At 42.5% G+C, this 19,728-nt stretch overlaps 1 protein-coding gene across 2 annotated transcripts; it reads right to left on the bottom strand.

Annotated features, from left to right (window-relative positions):
- Positions 1-212: 212 nt before the first annotated feature.
- Positions 213-18,428, bottom strand: Mfsd9 (major facilitator superfamily domain containing 9). 2 transcript variants are annotated; one of them, XR_006636877.1, is made up of 7 exons: positions 18,329-18,428; positions 13,471-13,558; positions 12,162-12,205; positions 6,899-7,028; positions 5,296-5,505; positions 2,288-3,139; positions 213-2,088 (listed from the first exon to the last, which is right to left on the bottom strand). XR_006636877.1 is itself a non-coding variant. In XM_004651693.2 (6 exons), the coding sequence occupies exons 2-6, from the start codon at positions 13,538-13,540 to the stop codon at positions 2,349-2,351; spliced, it is 1,245 nt and encodes a 414-aa protein (XP_004651750.2). In that variant the 5' UTR covers positions 13,541-13,558; positions 18,329-18,428; the 3' UTR covers positions 213-2,348. The 2 variants fall into 2 exon arrangements, 1 of the variants encoding a protein (XP_004651750.2); XM_004651693.2 differs by having other exon boundaries at positions 213-3,139.
- Positions 18,429-19,728: the final 1,300 nt, after the last annotated feature.

The raw sequence follows: 19,728 nt of genomic DNA, 5'->3' as shown, positions 1-19,728 counted from the left end.
CCACAGCATTTACTGTGGCTGACACAATGTTGAAAAGGAGGTGCTTCTTTAATGAACAGTCCAGGCAAGTTCAATATCTCTACAATAAGTTTCCATGCAAGTTAAACCACATATGGTATTTTAAATAAAAAGAACAATTTCCTGTGGCTCAATCCAAACCATTGGAAAGGGTTGTAGAAGTTACACCAGACAAATTAAAGAACAACACAAAATAAATGTTAATGGAGCAGATTTAATTCCCTGAGATTATATTCCACAATCCACAAACCATCCATTAAACCAATGACTCTCAAAGCTAATGGATAAGCTAGAAAGTTCCTTAAAATGGTCCCTAGCAGGTCTGTTCCTTGGCTGAAGTATATGCAGTTCTAACAAGACCCCATGTGATGCTGAAGGCTCAGTTCCCTGTGACATACTTTGAACAAGACACTCAGTTTACCCTTCACAGCAACAAAAACTACTAAAATCAGTAGTACAAAATAAATTAAAAAATACTCTATATACTGATCAATTTTGGTTTTCAATATTTTTGATGCATTTAATTTAATTTTAGGTTAATTTAACTACAAAAATAAAGTGCTATGATTTTAAAAATGCAAACATGGCATTTGTAAGAGCATTGAAGAAAAATCAACTATTTTTGAGAGTTAGGAAAAGACAGTCTTTGGAGAAACATGTCTGAAATTTTACTTCATTGTATCAACCCTTGATGATTCACGGCCCTTCTGGACCTAATCTCCAGACACTTAACAGTGCTGTTCAAGGCAAGGCTGCTTCATGTAATGTTTGGTCTGTTCAAAAGGTTTTACTTCTTGGGCAAAAGTTCACAATTATAACAGCTAATAAAAAAGAGAATTATTTTTCTTATAGCCAAGAGATGAAAATGTTTGATCTTTGAACCAAAACATACTTTCAATTGTCATAAATATTTGGCTTTATCCCCTATACAACTTCTAAAACTATAGCAAGTTTCTGATTCATGAATAATAAATATTAGTTATGGCATGTTAATGTATTAAAGTATCTTTTACAATTCTGTGTAAGCTAGGAAGAGACCAGGCATAATAGTCTAGTAGACTTAGGCAAAAAAAAAAAAAAAAAGGAATGTGAACATTGGCAGTTTGTGAGGAAGAGGGACCCCAGTAATGTATATGAGTAATCAATGTGGTCCCAATGGTCAGTGTAATTGGCCCAGACCTCCTGTGAGTGTGTATAGCCCTCACTCTGGTCCCTTGGGAGCTGATGGAGAGGCTGGTTTAAAGGCTTAGGAAAGGGACCACAAAAATATCACCCTACAAGTTACTTGGGTTCTTCTCAGGCACCAAATTAAAATGAAGTAAAACAAAATAATTTTTAAAATATCCTATTGGGACAAGTTCCTCTTTATACAGCATGCCCCAGGCCCTTTCTCTGCATATATATATACACACACACACATATATATGTAGTGATATGGCATGCTCCCAGCCCTTCGTTTGCATATTTTTTAATCATAAATGAAGTTCTGTGCTTTGACTTTGGCAACAGGATCTAACAGCAGGAACATGATCGGTGCGATGCCAGCTTCCAGCTGTGGCTACTTCTCCTGCCAAACTCTAGCAGTCAGTCCCAAAGACAGGCAGCAGCCCAAGAGCCTGTTCTAGAGTCTGTCCTGAGCACTGTGGAGAGGGTGCCACACTGTAGTAACAAGCATGACTTTAACAGTCAAATTTACTTAGCACTTAGTACAAACAGCCAGGTCCCTGGTTTTTATCTTAATCAAAACTCATAGTCTCACTGCAATCCTCCAGTGCCTGTATGTTTTCTCTCACTGAGTCTGAATCAGCCCAGGGTAAACGCAGCAGCTGATGCTTAGCCAGCTGCAGAGCAGCGACAGACTGTTTCAATGAAGCAGCTTCTGGAGCTCCAGGATTCCCACAGCGGAAAAGCCCCTTCTCAGCTTCAGTTCCAGATCCACGACCAAACTGTAGTTAACACATAGCCTATTTCTCAGTAGGGAAATGCTTGTTGTTTCTCCTCTCCTTCCACATCCCATGTTCTGTCATTCCACCAGGATGTCCATCTTGAGTTGGCAACTGCTCCCTCACCCTGAGGAAGTGATAATTAACTTAATTAGCCAGACAAGAAAAGGAGGCTTTCAGATAAGCTTTGAACAGAGCTGCACTCCAATCTGAACTTTCCTAAGTTCTGCTCTGATTCGGACTGCTTTGTAGGCACACCTGTTTAGCTGAGGGCGAAGCACAGCTACCTAGACCTAAGTTCCCTTATATCATCCAGCCTTTCTTACCACAGGCTTTATCTGAATTGCACTTCTCCAATGTTGCACCTTCACGAGGTCCCAGTCCATCTTATTCATTCTTTAGATTACCACTCCTGTCCCTGCTGGAATGAGGCTTGTTTAGTGACATCATGAAAATAGCTACCAGGGCTAAGGCAGCACCCAGGCTTGGGGGACCACAGGGGCTGACCGCCTGGGCCACTCCTGAGAGAAGAGGGGCGATGATGCGGCCAACGGCAGTTACAGACTGCCCCACTCCAATGACAGTGCCACTGGCCTGGGGCCCGCCCATGCTCAGCTGGAGGTCAGTGATGCAGGTCCTGCCAACTGTGGTAGAGAAGGATAGGAGCGTGGAGGAGAAGACCACCATGGCCATGTTGTGAGCCATGGAGTATAGCAAGAGCAGAGTGCAGGTGAGCACGCTGGAGTGAAGCAGGACCATGTGGGAGTCATGTTTGTATAGCCGCAAGATAGGCCCCATGGTGAAGCCAGCCAGGGCACCCAGGGCACTGCTGTAACTGATGAGGTACCCCGTGGTCCTGGGCCTCACTCCAAAGCGCTCCTCCAGGGCCAAGACAAAGTTACTGTAGTATAGCATGACAGCTATGGCCATCAGTAAGCGCACAAGAAATATGTCCCACATTTCAGAAAATATCAGGCTCTTCATGTCCTGCAAGGCTGAGACAACTTCAACCCAGGGCTTCTGCAATGTCTCCTTCCTCTTCTTGGCCTCAGGGGTGGCGGATGCTCCTGGCAGAGCGCAGTGTGACTTTCCCAACAGTGTATGCTTCTTACCCAATCTCCAGCCATTCTCTGTGTTGTGGAGTTTTGTTTCACTCCAAGGAAACAGCCAAACAAGCCCTAGTAACATGGAGAAAGACCTATTAAAGAAGATAAGTATACTGAATTCCTATAGAACCTTCCTTGGAGTTAAGCAACTATTTGTATTAGATTATTAGTCAGTATTTTCATACTAGATTTGTCTATATAATTTTTCTATTTATTTATTTATTATTTGAAAGATACACAGAGAGAGAGAGAGAGAGAGATACAATTAGAGAGAGAATGGGCACACCAGGGCCTTTAGCCATTGCAAGCAGATGCATGTGACACCTTGTGCATCTGGCTTATATGAGTACTGGGGAATTAAACCTGGGTTCTTTGGCTTTACAGGCATGTACCTTAAGCACTAAGTCATCTCTTGAGCCCTAGTCTATATGTTTGATTCCAAAATTTTTACAGTTTCATTGTGGCAACAGGTTTCTTAGCAATGAACTCCTCAGCTTTATACATGCACAGATACACACACACACACACACACACACACACACACACACCAGATATGACCACCATTCTGATAAATCAACCCTGCCTCCTTGGTTGTAATGCTCCTGCCTCTGTGTTTTATTTTCTCTATGCCATCCAGGTAGAATGATCTCTTACCAATCTATGCTCAAAAAATTTCTTAAAACTAACATGCCACTTTCCATCATAAGACACCCTTCCAAACTCCTCCTCAGCGGCCTCATGGCACTTTCAAATTCAGCCTGGCCTAGCAGCTATTCACTGCCCAGCCACCTCATTTGTACATTAATTTGTCCAAATATTCTGTAAATGCTTCAGGTATGAACAGGCTTCTGACAAGAAAGCAACCACAACTGATCCCAGCTCTGGATTTTATCTTATTTTTAAGAAGCCTCTGGATCTTTCACAGAATCTTAATAAAGATATGAAAATATTATCACTGATGGACCCAAAGTTAAGAACAGACTTAAAAGAATTAAATGATTAACATCTGGTGTGTGCTTCCCATATGCAAGGTGCTTGGGTGAACTGCTTTCATGCAAAAATTTCTCTAGTTCTTTCTAAAGGCTATGAGTTTTACTATCACAGTTTAGAGATAAGAAAACAGGCAACTTTCCCCCAAGATTCATATTCAAAGGCAGCAAGGTCTTAGCAAGCATGTTAAGACTCCAAAGTCAGATTTCTTAACTAGGAGAACAGAAATTAAGGAGAAAAATAAGAGAAGGCTTTCTCAGGCAAAGTGGCAGGTAACAACATCAGATGAGACAAAACCAGTGCATGGTGCTGACTGCACTGGATGGCCAGAGCCCTCTGTGAGACTGTCTGCATCCAGCCTAATCATCCTCATGCTTAAATTCCTGTTCTGTTCATGGTTACAGTAGTGAGTAGATCTGGCAAAAGCCTTGCCCTTGGGGAGTGTACTTACTCTATATGAGTGTGTGTGCATACACACTCACACACACACTGCAAAACTGTGAAAAAGTAGAATATAGGCATAAAAACAAATCTTGGAAGTACTAGGAATAAAATGTTATGTTAGGCGTAAGATCAGAGAAGGACTATGGAAGCAAATATTTGAGAACTGGATGATGGGAAGAAGACAGCAATAAAGACACAAGGGATGATGTGGTTCGGAAAGGAGGGAGCCAGTACAGCACCCTCGTTAGGAATAGTGCAGAGGACTACAAGGCTCGGTGTGACCACTGTGACAGAGAAAGGAGGGGTTGGACCACCTATCAACATAGGAGGAGAGATGATAGGCACTGGAGCGGCTGTCAAAGGCATTGTACAGTCTTTATTTCCCATTATTTTATTGAGATGTATAGTTTGTTTGCAGTGGCTGGAGGCAATGAAGCTATGGCAGCAAAAGCACAGGCTGTGTGACTGCATCAAACTAAAATTCTGCTGCACAGGAAGGGACACTCTCTCCCATGAAAAGGTAAAAAGTACTATCCACACACATACACCCAAATGTATATCAACATACATACACGTGTAACACACTCACACACACACACACAGAGTGACAGTGAGGGGGAAGGGAACACTACTTGCCAAATGCTGGTTGGAATGTCAGTGTACAGTACAATGGAAGGTTCTTCAAAATGACATTGATTTTTGAACAATGAGTCTGCATATCCGAAGAAAAAGAAGTGATGATAAAAATGGGTAGACTGGTGAGTATGAAGGTAAATGACCAAGCATTTACTTACCAGCATTGAGAAGAAAGACAGAGCAGCATACGAAGGCTGTCAGGTAGAATCCACCATCCAGTTCAGTAAGATACCCGCCAACCACAGGGCCCAAGATGAAGCCTATGCCAGAGGCGGTATTGAAATGCCCCAGTACAAGTGGCCGCTGTTTCTCTTCAACTAGGTCAGAAAGCAGGGCTCTGGAGATGGAGAGGGTGTGTTTAAAAATACCTGCAAGGGGAGAAAAACATGTTGTATAACTGTCTCCACACCAATGTAGCCTCTCCATTCTAAGCCTGCTCTTCACTTCTGTACCCCATAGAGTTCTCACCTCCATTTTCTTTGAAAAGGCCTGCAAGTCTCACTCCACCATAATTGGACCGATGAGCTAACACAACCATAGTAGCGACCTCACATCTAGTGCCAAGCCCCTGAGCTCTCACCTGGCCTGTCTGTTCTTGTGACACCCTAGCATCTCCTGTTTCATTATCCAACTGCAGTGGCCTCTCCAGTCACTACTCTGTTCGCATGCTCACTGAACAGACATCATGCACCTACTCCACACAGCACTGCTCCTGGCCTGAGGAGAAGGCAATGTGCAAAGGCCCAACAGCTGACTTCATGGGATGGATGAGTAGTAGATGATAGTTAGATGATAGATAGAGGTATAGACAGTATATCTACTTGAATGTGATTAAAGCTATGTGGAGGAACTGCAGGGAAGAGCATACAGTGTGAGCAGAAATATGGTGGCATCCTTGTCTAATCAATACAAACTAATCATTTACTCTTTGTTGACTGAAATACCTGAAACTTATTTACTCCCTATGCTCCTGAAGTTGTATCTGACATGCATGTGGGAAACAGATGCTCAGGAACACACTGCTCTGGTAATTGTTGCCAGCCACTTTGATCAACACCTAAGAACTCAATACAAGCTGACAGCAGGTCATCAAGCATCACTCTGAGCTGTGATCTCCCCACAGGTGCCTTGTTCTGCCCAGCCATGCATGACAGCTCATCACTCCTGAGTCTACTTCAGCTCTGTCTCAGAATGAGAGCATGAAATCACCAGACAGCTAGCCTTTCTTTTGAAGCAAACTTACACATTCCTTTCGGAATTAGGTAGACTAACTTTTTAGCTTTGTCTCCTGACACTTAAGAAAGAACTGGGCCAGAGGTAGATTCTCAAGAAATCATGTGGGAGTTCTCTGAAAATTTCTTTGAAATATTTCTTTAAAATATCCATGTCTCAGGAACAAGTATGAGAAGGAATCTTGCTTCTTAGAGGCTGGGACTGGAAACTCAGGTGTCCAGCACAGGTGATTTCAGAGTCAGGAGCTCATTTGGGGAAGTATGAATAAAATCTGCAACTGACTAAAGTAACCCTTGCTGAGTTCCCAAGAGCCATCAATCACCAGATAGGTGGCAGTCACATGGGCAAGAAGGATTTATGTATAGCTCTTCTTATTGACAAAGATCATGATGTCCATTTAATCGAAGTATCACCATTTGTTCCAGGATGACTTCATATTAAATGAAACAGTTTAACCATCCCCTGATCAGATTTATGCATAAAAATTTTACTTTGCATGAAAATACATTCTCAGGGGCCAGAACTCACCCACAGGGACTCTAGCCAGGGCAAACAGGAATATATTGGTGGATGCTCCAAGGAGCAGATAGCCCAGAGAACTGAGCAGAATACACAACAGCAAGGAGGACTGTCTTCCAACCACATCGCTCCAGCAACCCTGAGAAGAAAGACAAGCAGAGATCTGCACTAACAATCACCACCATGAAAATGCAATCTACCATAACTGAACTCGTGAGCCAGCACAACCATGGCAGGTGGGACACATGAACACGGGAAGGGGTTCCTTAGGTGTCACTCTGTCATGGCACTGGCAGAGTTATTTTCTCTGATCTTCCCAATGGGTGAGTGGGAAAATCCCACGTTTTATCTGTGTCACCCAAATGCCTGGTGATTAGTAGCTGCACACTTGCTGAGGAAAGGGTAACTATCAGGCTTAAAGCCTCATTTATTTCTTCATTCTCATCTTTTATATAGTTGAACTCCTCAGAAACTAGGTTCATTGTTTAGAAATTTAGAAAATACTGACAAAGTGAAGAGTAGAATAGATTAGAAAAAAAAAATCTTGATGCAAAACCTATACATAACACTTTTCAGAAAGCTTTAATATAATACTTTTTTATATCATACTCATTAACAATATGGCAGAACATCATTCCGTGCCATCACAATGTTGCCACCTTTGGTCATCACTATTTACTCACATTCCAGATTCCACTATGTACCAATATGACTTAGCAGATCCATATTTTGGTAGGATGTGAGAAATAATGTTACAAAGTTGTTTGGTGAGAGTACAGGTGGCCTAGGGTAAAGCTTATCTTATAGAGAATATGCTCCTGTTGAGTTCCAGACTTAGCAAGAGACCCTGTCCCCAGACATAGAGAGATTGAGGAAGATACCCAGTATTCATATGTGGCTTCCATGTGCACATACGCACATGTGGTCTCAAATACATACAAATGCACACACATAAAAATCTGCAGCTATTCAAGACCCTCACATAAAATGGTGCAGTGCTTGCATATGATGAATGCACACCTTCCCATATTTTGTGAGGCCATCTTGAAGCTTCCAGGGGCTCTGAAGGTAAAATGAGAGGGCAGTGGGAAGCACAGTTCACTATCACATGAGGGGAACAGTCCAAGCACAGGTCCAGAACAGAGGACAGAGGCTCAGTGCAGATAGTGTACTGCCTGGGATGGTCATGGGTACCGCATGGGATGGAAGGCAAGGTGAGCAGGGCTCCGGGCCCCATCTGTGCCTGCTTTTCCCCTGCATATTCCCCATCTTTCTTAGACACATCCACAGATACAAAGCAAGTCTGTTAGCAGGCTGGTGGCAACTCAGACACCTGAAGAGCTGGGTGGCAAGCTTCACTTTTCCAAGGAGATGGACTTCAGCTTGACCAATAGGTGCTACTCAACTGGGGTCCTCTCATACTGAGCTACTCTGTACACTGAGGCTCAGAGAGAGAGGCTGTTCGGAGAAACTGTAACTGCCTTAAAATAAAACTTGTTAATCTCTGTGAGGCAATGGCGCATTATCTGAGAAGAATCAAGAACGGGACTGGTGGCACTGTGTGGCCCCTTGGATAACACTTGACCCCTGCAGTGATTGTTTCACTCATTCCTCAGTGGAGTCCACATCTCCCTACCCACTCCCTGATTAACAACAGAACCTCTGTTTCTCTTCTTTGCCAAAAGCAATCACACCTGTTCATGTCCTTTCTCAGTTTTCATTAATGAGTTGAGAACTCAAGATGTCAAAATAGGCAAAGATATAAGCTGTTATTCAATTCCTCAAATTCCTCTACAAACCATTCTGAGAGTAAATCCTCCAAATATAGTCACTCATTCTCCAAAAGTTATCAATCCTTTTCCCCAAATTTCACTTCTATGGGTCTTAGGAATGCTCCTCACACAGTCTTCCTAGCATGGGCTCACTGGCCTCCTGGCAGCAGTGCAGATCTGGTAGTTACAGCTTGGTATTGTGCCAGACTAGCCAGGTTCTGCTCTGAACTCCTATCACTCCCTACACTATGATCAAAGTTCACCTCTCTAAGCCTCGTTTCCTCCACCTGCGATATCTGCCTCAGTGATTATCTTCCCACTCCAATACTTACCATATGCTTCAGTAGAAAATGAGTATTGTCAGAGGAGCGTCACTGGCACTGTCTGAGCCCTGGATAACCCTAACCTAAAAGTAACCTAACTCTGAGAATGGTTATCACTACTACACAAAGCAAAGTGCTCAGAATAAGGCCTGCCACATGAGTAAAACTTTCATGGAAATAGTAACTCGAAAAATTAACCAAAGATAACCTAACTATTTTTGTTTATAAAGATCTGTTTTCTTTCAAATATTTTATGAAATGTTTAAACATAAGTACATGTTATAGTAAATGTACTGGTTAGAAAAGAAATGTTAATTAGGCATTCTTCAGTTTGAAAAAGTTGGAAGGAATGTTTCCATCAAATTCCAGCTATTATATGAAATGTTAAAAGACACAACAAAGGGTCAGATTGAAAAATGAAGGGGCAGTCACAGTTGACAAAAAAGTTCACATTCGTGAATGTCGGCAGTGTGCCAGCTGGTCTGGCAAGTAAATGCTTGAGACAACATCAATCACACCTGGTCTTCATTGCCAAGAACCAGAGTCCAGTAGGAGGGAGTATTTGAACAACAAATATGCACTTCATATTGAGATCTGAGATACATGTACATATTGGGTGATTGAGGAGTTGGTTTTTAAATCAAACAGAAAAAGTATCTACTGAGACATCCCACATTTTTTTTCTCACAAAAGTCTGAAACACAGTCTATAATAACTCTGCAAACATCAGCAGCACTCTCCAGTAGAACCACATAACTTATTCATCTCTGTATTGTTATCTTCTGGAATGGGGAAGTTCTGATGAATAAGCCCAGCCAGGCTCCTGCACATGCCGTGCACACACTCCACCACTGAACCACTGAGCTGCACCCTCAGCTGATGAATAACCCAGCCAGGCTCCTGCACATGCCGTGCACACACTCCACCACTGAGCTGCACCCTCAGCTGATGAATAACCCAGCCAGGCTCCTGCACATCCCGTGCACACACTCCACCACTGAACCACTGAGCTGCACCCTCAGCTGATGAATATCCCAGCCAGGCTCCTGCACATGCCGTGCACACACTCCACCACTGAACTACTGAGCTGCACCCTCAGCTGATGAAATACCCCCACCAGGCTCCTGCACATGCCGTGTACACACTCCACCACTGAGCTGCACCCTCAGCTGATGAATAACCCAGCCAGGATCCTGCACATGCCATGCACACACTCCACCACTGAGCTGCACCCTCAGCTGATGAAATACCCCAGCCAGGCTCCTGCACATGCCATGCACACACTCCACCACTGAACTACTGAGCTGCACCCTCAGCTGATGAATATCCCAGCCAGGCTCCTGCACATGCTGGACACACATTCCACCACTGAGCTGCACCCTCAGCTGATTAAAAAAACAAAAAAAAAAACAAAAAAAAAACCCAGACAGACTCCTGTGAAATCTTTGCACACAATCCACCACTGAGATGCTCCTTCAGTTACTCTTGCTGCCTTCTTATACCATCAAAGCAAGGTTGGTAACATCTAAGGGAAGAAAAAAGTAAAATGTGTTCATTTTGGATTCTGCAATTAGGTACTTAATCTAATTGCTTTTACTCTATGAGTCATAATTTCTCCTTATATAAAAGGGAGATACCAAGTGAACTGTTACAAAATTTAAGTAGAATAATTAATTATTATGCAAATCTAATATCTTAAAGACATCAAAAAATGAGAAAAACGCTGGAGAGATGGCTTAGCGGTTAAGCGCTTGCCTGTGAAGCCTAAGGACCCAGGTTCGAGGCTCAATTCACCAGGACCCATGTTAGCCAGATGCACAGGGGGGTGCACATGTCTGGAATTTGTTTGAAGTGGCCGGAGGTCCTGGAGTGCCCATTCTCTCTCTGTCTCTATCTGCCTCTTTACCTCTCTGTCACTTTCGAATAAATAAAAAATACTAATTTTTTAAAAAATGAGAAAAAAGTTCTTGTAGAACCTTATTCAATGTCTTTAAAAATTGGGGCTGGAGAGCTAGCTCAGTTCTGAAAACGCTTGTCATAGAAGATGAAAATCCAACCCAAGTTTGATGACTAGACTCCTCATTTAAAAAGCTGGGCATGGTGATGTGCACTTGTATTAATAGTGCTAGAGAGGGGGTGATAGGCCTCAAATCAGATCCCTAGAGCTTGCTATCTAGCTAATCTTGCTTAATTGGTGGGCTCCAGAGCAATGTCTCAAGAAAAAAAAAAGGGGGAAATGGTGTTCTATGAACAACACCTGGGACTTTTTTTTGGTCTCCACAACATGTGAATCCACATACAGGTATGTAAAACACACACACACACACACACACACACACACACACACACACACACACAATATGTGTGTGTTCATGAACATTTGTATGTGTAGCAACCCCAGGGAAACATAAGTTCACTAAATGTGAATGTGAGATGACAATTGCTTACATCAGACCCTGCAGTTAATGTGTGAGACTCCAGTGAATGTTCTACTGAACTGCTTGGTCCCCTGAACCCTGAGGGCTCAAGACCAGAGTGGTACAGCAAAATGGAGAGAGAGTAGGACAGGGAGATGAAGAAAGACAGACTTAGAGAAACAATCAGTGACAGTCTGTGATTTCAAACTTGTGGTCAAAAGAGTGACAAAATTATTCCTGGATCTTTCTACTCCATTTTTTCACATCTCCCACCATTCACTCCAAGTGGCTTCTGTCTCCTTACTCAGTGCTTGTAAACAATGACGCATTTACTTCAACTAACATGATTTCAAACAGAAATCTAGCAATGTAAATAAGTTTGATCATTGTCAATTAAGTGAAAAAAGCAATAAAACTGTTAATACCTTTTGGTAACCTTCTTTTCTCCAAAACAGAATTAGAAGGAAATGACAGGAAGAGCATGTTACAATTTAAAACTTACTCTCATCCCAGGTCTACTACTGACTCAGTATGTTCCACTCTGAACAAGCCATCTGAGTCCTTTATGCCCATGTCTTCCATGTACCAAACAAAGAAGGAAGGCAGAAGGAGCACGTAACAGTGCTATACATTTAACCACTTGCACAACTATGCTTTGGAAAGCCACAGGCCCTTAATTATATTACAGCCATGGTGAGTGGCCCTCAGAGGCCTCTGACGATGCTCTGGAAATGTTCTGTCAGGTTGGAAGATAACTTACCACAAATGTACTAGAAAACAGTTGCAAAATGCCATAAGAAGAGCCTGCCAAAAAATTAATAACATTAGTAAAATCTGTTCTGTCACAAATATAAATAAATGTGGTAATAATTTCATAGAAGTTAGCAAAGTCTAAGGGGAAAGGGATATTTTGGATAAGTAAATTGCCCTACATATTTTTCTCACACTGGAAGACTATTAAATAATACAATTTTTTTCGATACCTTTAAAGTAAAATTGAGAATAAGCAGAAGAGAGGATTTAAAAGGAAAGGTCAATCTAAGGGACCTGGAAAGATAATCCTTCCATCTGTGATAACAGTGTTGCTTCATCTTACAAAACTGAGGACTCAAAGTAGAAATCTGACTCCTGAAAAAATTTGACTTAGTGTCAGAATTTTGACATTGACTCCTACATCTCAAACCTATTATAGGAGAATGAAAATGACATTATGGGTATGGTCCTAGGATATGTATGAATGGAAGTGTATAATGACCTCATTACTTTGTACAAGTTATACAAACTAACAAAAAATAAAAGACTTGTGGAAGTAAAAAAAAAAAATAGAAAGCTTTATTTTTAATGAACTTAAACATTTTTACATAGCTCTTTCACCTGTCATCATATGATACGTTTTTTTGTTTTCCCTGGAAGTCTTCATAGTGCTGCAGGGTCAAGCATAATTCAAAGTACACTTCTCAAAGGGGATAATAACCACAGCATGGACCATGAGTAACAAAGGTAATGTACCAAACTGTCCCACCAGAGCCACTTGTTCAACATGTGGAGGATCCAAGGGCTAAATGTTTCTCATTACTTAGCATGACCCTAAAGTCCTGCAAACTCTTGCCTCTTTCACAAATCAGTGTCTTCTAGATGAAAATTTTGTCAGTCCCCCATAGACTTCGAAGATGTGTTGGTGATGTGGTGGCAAGCAACTCCTGCAACTTGCTTTCCAACGCCCATCTAAACCCTTTCCCACCGGCTGTGACTTCCCCAGATTGCCCCTCTCACATTAGGCAACAGGTCCCTGTAACATTATATGTGTGTGTGTGTGTGTGTGTGTGTGTATGTATGTTACAGTAGGGGATATGAGGATAACTCAAATCTCAAAATTTCCTGGACTTTGAACACAGGTAATCTAGGAAAAGAGTTCCATTTCCCCAGGGTAATATTTGAAAATGTTATGGAAACTCACTTTATCTCTTTCCCTATGACTTTTGGAATTATTGGACTTAATTGTTCTCAGGTTCTTATTTCAGGGGATTTAAAATTAAGTGTTCTTCAAATCAGCAGCATTACTCACTCACCTACAATTCCAGCAACTATGGGACTTGCTCCAAGTGACTTGACGTGAAGGTTCAATAAAGGAACAACCATGCTGACACCAAACAAATCCTATGAGAAAACAGGCCCCAACTGACTCAGGTTAGTAGCTTATGCCTAGAAATTAATTGGTGATCCTAAAGTCATAAAACAATTTCAAACATAAAACCAGTATCTAAACTTGGCTGCAAATAAAAAAAACCAGAATTGTGTCCCAGCATGTGCCAGATTAATCAGGTCAAAGTTATGAAAGAATTTAGGTAAGACCTGATGTATATGTTGCCACATATAAATGCCTAAGTTTCTATGACCTAGGATCAATTTTAACCTTAGCTTCTTTGTGACTGACCTTTTAACATCCAAAGAGTATATGCAATAGACGTTTCTTACCTAAAACAAAAGTAATGAACAAAGTACAAAACCTACAATGCTCTGTGAGTAGGGAAGTAGGAAAGAAAGGAGGGATAAATAATACTTATTGGCAAAGTGTACTAGCTTAAAATTAGAACTACCTTCTACAGTTACAGAAGACAACTAAAGGACCAACACCTATAGTTTACTTTTTGAGACAGGTATCAATATGTAGCCCAGGCAGAACTGGAACTTGCTACTCTCCTGCCACAATATCCTGAGTGCAGGGATTATAGGGAGGCACTACCATGCGCTGCTTCCGAACCTATAGTATACAGCCTTCCAAAGTAATGCCTGAGAAGCAAGCCTCAAAAAATCAGGAGGAATAGAGGAGACCGGTGTATGGTGAGAAGGCTGCTGTTAGTAAGCTAAGTTATAGGAAGTGCATGGGCTTTGGGGTCAGACAGAGTTGTCAACTCTGGCTCTGTCACTTACTACATGTGTGCCCATGGAAAGTTACTTAATGCTACCAGGCTCCAGCATTTCCATCTGTAAGGTGGGGTCCAATAACAGCTGCCTGATAGGATTGTGTGAGCATTAACTGCCTTGAGGGCTCAGCAAGGTCTGACAAACAGCATAAGCTCAAATGTTATCTCTTCCTGAGGTTAGTTTCATTCACAATGTACTTGATTATCTCCTAACTACTAAGGGTTCCCCATGTTGTACACCTTCAGTTTTCTTTGTATTACAGTCTATAAGTGTGGTTAAAGTGAAAGAAAGAACATGCATGGAAAATGTAGTTACTTCAGGCCCAGAGATAATCTTTTCTTCCCACTGCCCCCCCACTTTGTCTAGGTAGTCATGTCTTCACATACCTAGAGAACTATGAGCTCCCACATATTTGGTGGTACTTTTACATGGTCACACATTTAGATCTAATATCAGATTTCTTTAGGTAGGTCATAAATTGATACTTCCAGAGCTATGGCTTCTTATTTCTATTTCAAATTCATGGGTCTAAAAGCATTGTCTCTTGGACATTAGTATCAGCTTTGTATCATCAGTGTCCTAATGTTTATAGCAGGTAAAGATTCCAACAAGATTTTCCCTCTACAATTTGCTAGCACTACATACCATTTAACATCACAATAAGGAAATACTGACCAGGACACCCTCCTGGTCTTTGGAAGGTAAACATGAAAATACAGACTTGGGCTGGAGGGATGGCTTAGCAGCTACCTGCAAAGCCATGGGACTCAGGTTTAATTCCCCAAGACCCACGTTAGCCAGATGCAAAAGGGAGCACACACATCTGGAGTTCATCTGCAGTGGCTAGAGGCTCTTGCATGACCATTCTCTCCCTCCCTCTCCCTCTCTCAAATAAATAAATAAATAAAAATAAAATATTTTCAAAAATACAGACTCAGCAGTATCCAATGATATTATTTTAGCATTTTGTGAGTTTAAAACATCATTGTGTGTGTGTGTGTTTTTCAAGGCAGGGTCTTGCTAGAGCCCAGGCTGACCTTGAATTCACTATGTAGTCTCAGGGTGGTCTCTAATTCAGGTGATCCTCCTACCTCTGCCTCCTGAGTGCTGGTATTAAAGTTGTGCACCACCATGACCAGCTTAAAATATCCTATATTTCTTAAGGAGGCGGGCTGCTGGTTCTTTCCTCACAGGAAGTTCAGTACTAAAATCACCTTTGCCCTTAACTGGCAAATCAACCCTTTTGAATCTATACCTTCTTCAAAACAACCAATTTTTTAGTATACAATACTTCTGGCAACTGGCCATGTACTTGTAACCACTCAGGGTTCACCCACATCATTCCTTGCACATAAGCATCTCCCAAGGAAAACTGAAGAATACATTCAAGTTTCAGGTCCTTTTTCAGGACCCCAGTGCTTTTTGATTGTTGGGTCATCTCTGTAAAGATGAGCTGTCACCTGCTCAAAGGGATGAGAAAAATAGAAATTTACCAAGTATCTGGAGAAGAGAAGGGTTGCAATTACAGATCTTGGCACCATCTTAGCATGCTAACCAACATGGGCCAAGCAAATCATTTTAGTATTCCCTGTGAAACAAATTAAAACCTAAAAGTATAGTTAAGAGCTAAAACCAGAATATTTGGCAAATGACTTCTATCATCTTGTTCTCTTCCTCTTCCGATTGGAAACCATGTTCCCAAGTCTTTGGGATATTTGCATCTCTAAATATCAAAACAGTGACTAAGTTGTGCATAATATTCCTTAGATGTGACTTAATAATGAGGCATTAGATCCTTCAAAGATACAAACAGCTGCACAGAGTTAAACTGTGCTTCCAACGTTTTCCATTAAAAAAAAAAACAAACAAAAAAATACAACTCTAGTCTTCTTTAACTTTTGGAAAAGCTTATATTTTTCCCTGAATATACTTTCTTGAATATGTTATTAAATTTCTCAAAATTTTTCATCAGGCTTGTTAGATTAGATTTGCCATGTGCACAGCATATGGAAAGCATACGAGAGGCTGTGAATATTCAAATCTGTGTGGGAAGGCTGAACTTAATGAATGATCTGTGAATTTCTTTATTTTGTTTTAACACTCAAAATCATTTTGAATTCTAGCTCATGTTAGTTCTAATACCTTTAGGCATGTCACCTTCTGACACTGACGTTGTCATCTACAAAGTTCACACTTGAGAAGTGCACTTTTGAGTTAGAAAAAAATTGCCATAAGTTTTCATAATGTTTAATGTTAGTTTATTTTTTTGTGTTGGGCCACAGTAGGGCCACAGCCCATGGGATGGCTATAGCTGAAGTCCAGACTTTGAAGATCCAAATCTTTTTCATCTGGACGAATTAGCTCATGTGCTCTTTGAGGTAGGTGCTAGTGACTTGGGGGCCTGAATCAGAGTGTGTGGATGGCAGTCAACACTTTGCTAGGACCATTCACACTCACTCTCTCTTTGCATTCTGGGTAACCAGACTGTGAAGAGGAAACAATACCTATAAACTAAGACTGAACTAAGAAAAAAGATAAAATAGGATACAGAAGCATCAGGTTCTGAAGTTAAAGACACGGAGGATAAGGAGGGACAGGGTGCAGCATGGGGTGTGCAAAGTCAGCCAGAGATAGAGCTTCTCTAAGAAACTGCCTTCCCTTAATGTCTCCTAGCTCTGTGAATATAGAACTTTGGCGAAAAATGCTTTCTTAAGGATCATACCAAATACTAATTTCACATAGAATCTTGATCAACTGTTGTGCACCCAAGGACAAGAAGAAAATGCCTCAATACTCTTCCCTCTCCTGCATGGCTTAGCATCACATCTCCTAATTCTAGTGAAGCATCGGCCAGAGGAAACACAGTACTCTTAGACTTCATCTGGACAGAAAATTCCTTTTTGCCAGCGCCCAGTGCTGATCAGATATTTTCTGAAAGTCCTTCTCCCATTGACACAACTGACCAGTTCCTTTTGCCCCATAAATTAATCCTATCCCCAACTTTCCTAACCTATTCCCAGCTCTTTCCTAACCTGGAATAGCTCACTGCCAGCACTACTGAACCAGGCCTACACTTGGAAGGAGAGGAGAAGGGAGTTCAAGGTCCCTACAAAGGCTGGCCCAAAACGACCAACATAAGCTTACCTTTGCAAGATTGTAAAGTGTTTGGCAGCAGGAGCCTGTTATAATATTGGAATTCCACAACATCTACTACATGGCAGGTGTTTAGAAATTTCATGAATATTAAGCTAATGGATGGATGGAAGAATAACTTACCATGTCATACACCCACCTTTCTAAGCCTTTCATTCTAAAAGGGAAATGACTATATCAGGACCAAACCAGTATATACATACACAGAAATGAAGCATTATAATGAAAAATATTTTATCAAAGGGCAGATGTGTAAAGTTCATTGTGATTTTTTTTTTTTGTTTTGTTTTGCTTTTTTTCCGAGGTAAGGTCTCACTCTGGCCCAGGCTGACATGGAATTCACTATGTAGTGTCAGGGTGGCCTTGAACTCATGGTGATCCTCCTACTTCGGCCAGAGTGCTGGGATTAAAAGCACATGAGCCACCACACCTGGCATTCATTGTGATTTTTGCAACTACAAACATCAAGTCCACCAAGAAACCTAATGAAAATGTGTCCAGGAGGGATTCATTATCAAGGTGAGTTCGTTGACCTGAGGGAAAGCCTGGGTCCCTACCCCAGCCCCGGGAACTCCAGAGCCAGCTCAACAAGCTGCTCTCCGCCCAGCACCTGCCATGGAATATCTAGGGTCACCCAAGAGCTACACCTGAGCTCGGTGGTGGAAGGGTGAGGAGGTGACAGGGCAAGAGGACCTGAGAGGTAGAAGACATCTGAACAGGCAGATCGCTGGTGCCCAGCCCTGCCTGAGCTGTGTAAATCCCCGGAATTTTGAAGAAATCATAGCTCTGCCTGGACGCCGGTCCTGGATGGCCACAGTACTGTCGCCCAGCAGCAGCGTCCTTACTCACCAAGAAGCCCACTAGGTAGAGACAGAGCAGGAAGCGGCGGGTTCCGACGTCACCCGAACCCGCCGCCGCCGCCCTGGTCGTCTGCTCCCGCCGCGGCTCGGGGGTGGCCACGGCCAGCTCGGGACTGGACCCGCAGCGCCCGCGGCCCTCCGGCGACATGCCCGGCGGCTGGGGCGCAGGCCCGCCAGCCCCGCCCGCGCGCTGGCCCCGCCCCGAGCGGAAGCCTCCGCCGCGCCTGCGCAGAGGGGCGGCGGCGCCGTGAGGGGACGGCTGCGGCCCCCGGGGTCTCTGGGAGGCACCCCTGGCCGGCGACTTGGGGAGCGCTAACCAGCTTTTATGACGATAATAATGATGCCCGGTTTCCTCTGTCCCTGTTGAAAGGCAAGAGGGAATTGCCATTTTTGCTAGTAGGAGATTGCCCTCGAGGGTGGAGGCCGTCTCTGGCTTGTGGAGACGTAGACGCCGAGCCCTACATGACTGAGACACTGGCACTCCAGGCCTGGTTGCTTTTGTTTTGTTTTGTTTTCTTTTCTTTTCTTTTCTTTTCTTTTCCTTTCTTTTCTCCCTCCCCCCCCCCCTCTCTCTCTCTCCTTCTTTCTTTCTTTCTTCTGTCTGTCTGTCTGTCTGTCTGTCTGTCTGTCTGTCTTTCTTTCTTTCTTTCTTTCTTTCTTTCTTTCTTTCTTTCTTTCTTTCTGTCTTTCTTTCTAGAACAGACCAACATATAAAACTGGGAGAAACAGAGAAGTGTATTCTCATGATTCTTCAGCATTTTCGCTCTGCAAGGGGAAAGAGACAGAAGAGACAGATGGGCCTTATATGAGTTCTGGTCACAGTTTCACGAAGTAATAATAACCACACAGTTACCATGAAGAATTAAGAACAAGAAACATACAATAAGGAAAAAGTAATATGACAGATCTCATAAGGAAGTATGGGTCCTGATGTGGAGGCTAATGAGGTAAGGATTGGGCTGCCTTAAAAAGGCAGTGGGAAGAAATGTATGTAAGCTGAGAAGAATTGCAACAAGATATTCTTGGCTGGAACATTCCACACAAAGAGAGAGATCAGGGAGGTAGCCAGGGACACAGATCACTCAGGACCTAAAATCCATGCATTACTCTGTTGGTGTATGTTATATTTATGTGTATACCTATTTGTGCAGACACATGCAGTGGCCAGAGGACAGGGTCAGATGTTCTCCCAATCCTGCATCTCCATTTTCCCTTGAACCCCAGGGATCCTCCTGTGCCTGCACCCCTCAGCACTGGGGTTGCAGGCATCTTCAGCTTTTTACATGGGTATCTGATCTCTGGTCCTCATGCTTGCCTAGACCCTGCTTTGTTGTGATATTTTTTTTTTTTTTCTGAGTGCAATGAAAAAATTGGGTGTGCATAAATCAT

Source organism: Jaculus jaculus, chromosome 4, assembly GCF_020740685.1.
Source record: "Jaculus jaculus isolate mJacJac1 chromosome 4, mJacJac1.mat.Y.cur, whole genome shotgun sequence".
Taxonomy (NCBI): domain Eukaryota; kingdom Metazoa; phylum Chordata; class Mammalia; order Rodentia; family Dipodidae; genus Jaculus; species Jaculus jaculus.
Note: the sequence above shows the minus strand (reverse complement) of the source record. Positions and strands in the feature narration are given on the sequence as shown.